This window comes from Apodemus sylvaticus, chromosome 15 (genome assembly GCF_947179515.1).
Source record: "Apodemus sylvaticus chromosome 15, mApoSyl1.1, whole genome shotgun sequence".
In the NCBI taxonomy this organism is placed as follows: domain Eukaryota; kingdom Metazoa; phylum Chordata; class Mammalia; order Rodentia; family Muridae; genus Apodemus; species Apodemus sylvaticus.
In genome coordinates, this window is record NC_067486.1 from 53533479 (window position 1) to 53538618 (window position 5140).

Below are 5140 nucleotides of genomic sequence, written 5' to 3' on the forward strand. Positions count from 1 at the left end.
GTATACCATTATTTATCTTTTGAGACTGGGTTACCTCACTTAGTATGATGTTCTCCAACTCCATCCATTTGTCTAAGAATTTCATGAACTCATTGTTTCTAATGACTGAATAGTACTCCATTGTGTAGATATACCACATTTTTTGCATCCATTCTTCCTCTGAGGGATACCTGGGTTCTTTCCAGCTTCTTGCTATTATAAATAGGGCTGCTATGAACATAGTGGAGCATATATCCTTATTACATTCTGGGGAATCCTCTGGGTATATGCCCAGGAGTGGTATAGCAGGATCCTCCGGAAGTGACATGCCCAGTTTTCTGAGGAACTGCCAGACTGATTTCCAGAGTGGCTGTACCAGCTTGCAACCCCACCAGCAGTAGAGGAGTGTTCCTCTTTCTCCACATCCTTGCCAACACCTGCTGTCTCCTGAATTTTTAATCTTAACCATTCTGACTGGTGTAAGGTGAAAACTCAGGGTTGTTTTGATTTGCATTTCCCTAATGACTAATAAAGTTAAGCATTTTTTAGGATGCTTCTCAGCCATCCGAAGTTCTTCAGGTGAAAATTCTTTGTTTAGCTCTGTACCCCATTTTTAATAGGGTTATTTGGTTTTCTGGGGTCTAACTTCTTGAGTTCTTTGTACTTTCCCCCTGTACCAATGTCCGCAAGGGTCTTCCCCAATTTCTTTTCTATTAGCTTCAGAGTGTCTGGAACTCCTTGATCCATTTGGAGTTGAGCTTTGGACAAGGAGATAAGGATGGATCAATTCCCATTCTTCTGCATGCTGACCTCCAGTTGAACCAGCACCCTTTGTTGAAAAGGCTATCTTTTTTCCATTGGATGTTTTCAGCCCCTTTGTCGAGGATCAAGTGGCCATAGGTGTGTGGGTTCATTTCTGGATCTTCAATCCTGTTCCATTGATCTGCCTGCCTGTCACTGTACCAATACCATGCAGTTTTTAACACTATTGCTCTGTAGTATTGCTTGAGGTCAGGGATACTGATTCCCCCAGAATTTCTTTTGTTGTTGAGAATAGTTTTAGCTATCCTGGGTTTTTTGTTATTCCAGATGAATTTGACAATTGTTCTTTCTAACTCTATGAAGAACTGAGTCTCCTGAGTTTTTAACCTTAGCCATTCTGACTGGTGTGAGGTGAAATCTCAGGATTGTTTTGATTTGCATTTCCCTGATGACTAAGGATGTTGAACATTTTTTTAAGGTGCTTCTCAGCCATTCGAAATTCTTCAGGTGAAAATTCTTTGTTTAGCTCTGTACCCCATTTTTAATAGGGTTATTTGGTTCTCTGGAGTCTAACTTCTTGAGTTCTTTGTATATATTGGATATTAGCCCTCTGTCAGATGTAGGGTTGATGAGGATCTTTTCCTAGTTTGTTGGTTGCCATTTTGTCCTTTTGACAGTTTCCTTTGCCTTACAGAAACTTTGTAGTTTTATGAGGTCCCATTTGTCAATTCTTGGTCTTAGAGCATAAGCTATTGGTGTTCTGTTCAAGAACTTTTCCCCTGTGTCCATGTTGTCAGGGGTCTTCCCCAGTTTCTTTTCTATTAGTTTCAGTGTCTCTGGTTTTATGTGGAGGTCCTTGGTCCACTTGGAGTTGAACCTAGTACAAGAAGATAAGAATGGATCAATTCACAATCTTCTGCATGTTGACCTCCATTTGAACCAGCACCATTTGCTGAAACCAGTTAACATTCTAACCAGGGTACTGAGTCTTTAATTCCAGGCACAGAATGCTTATTTTCTAAAATTTTATTAGTAAGTTTTTCACTGAATTTTTGGCATTGATTCTTACTTCACAATAGTAACATTATTTTATCTCTCTTTAAAGTGTGTAAAAAGCCTTTGCTGTTGTGTCCAGCCCGCTGAGGAGTCACTATGAGCAAAGCTCACTCTCCCAAACTGAAGAAGTTTATGGACAAGAAATTATCATTGAGATTAAACGGTGGCAGGCATGTACAAGGAATCCTTCGAGACTCTGATCCCTTCACGAACCTTGTGATTGATGAGTGTGTGGAGACGGCAACCAGCGGGCAGCAGAACAACGTCGGCATGGTGGTCAGCCAGGGAAACAGCATCAACATGTTAGAAGCCTTGGAAAGAGTCTACCCGGTGTTCAGTGTCCACAACCCTCCCCAAAGGTCTGTTTGCTTATGATGTAGAATTAGATCATGTACAGTTTCATATGGAACTTTTTGCTAAATAAACTTTTGTGACACTAAGGAATAAAAAGAGTGTGTAAATCAAAGTTTGTCAAAAATATCTTCTGATGCCAGGATTCCTTCTATGTTTATATAAATAAAATTACTTTTATCAATATTGTTCTCTTTCTAGATAGGGAAATTTCCCTGATATCCTGATGTCGTGTTGGATAATGGCACATCATAAATATTTTTGGAATTAGTATTAGATGGTGAGCTTTTCAGATATACACACTTGACAGTTCTGAGTGGCAGACTAGCCTTGGGTGATGGCTATAGTATCTATAATTATTTTCCCTTTGATACTTGAATTTTTTTCAAAGAAGGGTCTTCTGGGTCGATTTTACTGCCAATTTTCATGGATTAACGGTAGTGATGAGGCCATGTTCTTCTCATCATTATACACACATTCTTTTAATATATTCTATCTTAATTGAGCCAATTTACTCTTATCTGATTCTGCATCAGCCAGTTATAGGATTCGAGTATTCATGGTTGATTTTTCTCCTAATCAATATCTTATATTGGCTGCGAATTTTAAGGGATTTTTTGTTTGTTTGTTTCAAGGTTCATCTTACCTTCCCTTCTCAATAACTGGTCCCTGAGCCTTTCCTTGGTTTGGCAAATGCATAGCCTTGACGTCGTTTTTTATTTGCTTTTAAGAATCTCTTCCTGCTGCGTCGTTTCCTAATCTACTGGCTATACACTGATAATCACTTTGATCATTCTCATCCATGGAAGTCTTTTCTCCTACATCAGTAACATTCTTTCTCATCCTAACAGAACGCTGGCGAAGGCTACCTTATCAAGAGAAAGGAACAGCAGCATGTTTGCCCCGTGATTTCAGAGACTAAAACCCCAAGTGCCAGAGCACAAATCAATGGTGCTCCTACAGCACCCTACAGCACAGATAGCAACTGTGAGAACAAGCAAGTGATTCCGTCTTGACCCAGGACCTAAGAGAGTTTTGTAAGGTTGGCTTACGCTTTTTATAGCACCCCTGTCTTGAGAACTGAGAGGTTCACAAGAGATCCACCTTCTGTGAGCACAGCTCAGTTACCCGACGACTTCCTGCTCAGGTACTGCTCTTAAAGCATTCCAGTATCTCCCTACAGTTCCACCCAGGAGCCAAACACACAACGACAAAGCAGCATAAATAAACGGTGTAGACCAGCCAAATATCGGACTAGCATGGGGACCCCACTGAAGAAATTAGGGCAAGGGCTGAATGGGGTTTGCAACCCCTTAGGAAGAACGACAATATCAACCAACCAGATACCCCAAAGCTCCCAGGGTTGCTGAGGATGGCCTTATCTGCAATCAGAGGGAGGGAAGGCCTTTGGTCCTGTGGTGGCTCGATGACCCAGCATAGAGGGATGCCACAGTGGTGAGGCGGGAGTGGGTGGGTGAGTGGGGGGGACCAACCTCATAGAGGCAAAGGGAGGGGAAGAGGGGGGATGGGAAGTGTGTTCTTGAGGGGGAACCTGGAAGGGAGGATATCATTGGAAATGTAAATGGATAAAACGATTAATAAATAAACAAAAATCATGGTGTAGACAAAAATAATTTTGAAGGATTGAATGATGTGTGACCTTGGCGTTGAAGAAGCCAGGAAACTTAAGTGGTTTCGGAGCTGTTACTGTGGGTCTAAGAAACTAAAGCACTACAGCTCTGAAAGACAACCAAGTCAGGAGGAAAGAAGACTTAGAATTTTAACCTCTTCTACTTTGACCCATTTCTAAATGTTTTTCCTTCTGTACACATAACATAAAGTAAATTTGGTTTAATTTTTCTCTTATATTAAAGTTTAGTATACAGTGCAGCAACAGAGTTCTTGCCTAGCATGAACCTCAGCCTGGGAAAAACAAACACCCTGAAGCCATTGCCTGATATTATAATAAATTTTCAGGTTTTAAAACTATTCTTCACCTAGTATTCCTTTCCAAAATGTTTTAGTAAAACTTCTCCATCCAGCCTTACAGGTTCCTTTTTCTTTAATGCTCCCAGTAAAACAAAAAAAATGTAATAACTACGTTTTCTAGCATAGAGGGATGCTATAAACCCAATAAAATCACATCTAGACATTGAATTCTTGTTATATATAAATGAATATCTTTCTCTGCAAAAACCAAAGATACTGCATTTGAAGAGGCAAAGAATATGACACGTCTATTATTTGATTTTACAAATTAGAATCAAGAGACAAAATAATCTTACCATAGATTTTAATTATAAAGTTTTACTTTAGGGCTTTACAGAAAGTGTGGGTTTCAAGTGAAGCTTTCTAACGTGTTCCAGAACTGCCAAGTTAAACAGTAACAGTTGGGAGATTTAGCTCCAGAGCACGTGGCTAATGACCTTCAAGGCAACTGGCCCCATATGTCAACAAGGGAAAAAAATATGTACTGTAACTGTTGAGGTTAGATGTTTTTCTTATTTTGTCCCCCATTTTTGCAACTCAAGAGCTGGTATAATCACTGTAGCATAAGGATGGGAAGGTGTTTTCAATAACAGTTTTCCTCTTAAAAGATGTCATTTTTTAAAACTAATTATTAAGAAAATTAGATTTCTTGGCATTTTGATCTAAAATATGTCCTTGTTTCTTGAAAGAGTTGGGTTGCATGTCTCTACAAATGTGTATATTGGCTTATGATATTCTTGGCTGAACAAACTGTTACCACGAGAATGTGTTTAGAACAATTGGTGGGGCTTGTGGAAAAACGCATTTCAAACACTAGTGATTCCCCCCTTCATATTATACATTTCTCCAAGCAATTCAAAGGAATTTATAAGTTGTTTGTTCTTATTACACGTCTGAAAAGAACTTACAAATATGATGCATTACTTTTAAAATGATAAATTTTCATTCTTTCTCATAAGAAAAGATTATCAATAAGATGTTACAGATAGGAGAACTAGAAATA

At 39.2% G+C, this 5140-nt stretch overlaps 1 protein-coding gene across 1 annotated transcript; it reads left to right on the top strand.

Moving 5' to 3' along the window:
* Positions 1 to 1893: 1893 nt before the first annotated feature.
* LOC127665633 (small nuclear ribonucleoprotein G-like) lies at positions 1894 to 3164 on the top strand. The gene is made up of 2 exons (XM_052158131.1): positions 1894 to 2127; positions 3000 to 3164. Exons 1-2 carry the CDS (start codon positions 1894 to 1896, stop codon positions 3162 to 3164), a joined length of 399 nt encoding a protein of 132 aa, XP_052014091.1.
* Positions 3165 to 5140: the final 1976 nt, after the last annotated feature.

Excerpts from the sequence above, each read along its gene's own strand:
- LOC127665633 (XM_052158131.1), top strand. The coding sequence starts at position 1,894 with ATGAGCAAAGCTCACTCTCCCAAACTGAAGAAGTTTATGGACAAGAAA. Across the intron at positions 2,128-2,999 it reads CCTTGGAAAGAGTCTACCCG|AACGCTGGCGAAGGCTACCT; the intron begins GTGTTCAGTGTC and ends TCATCCTAACAG.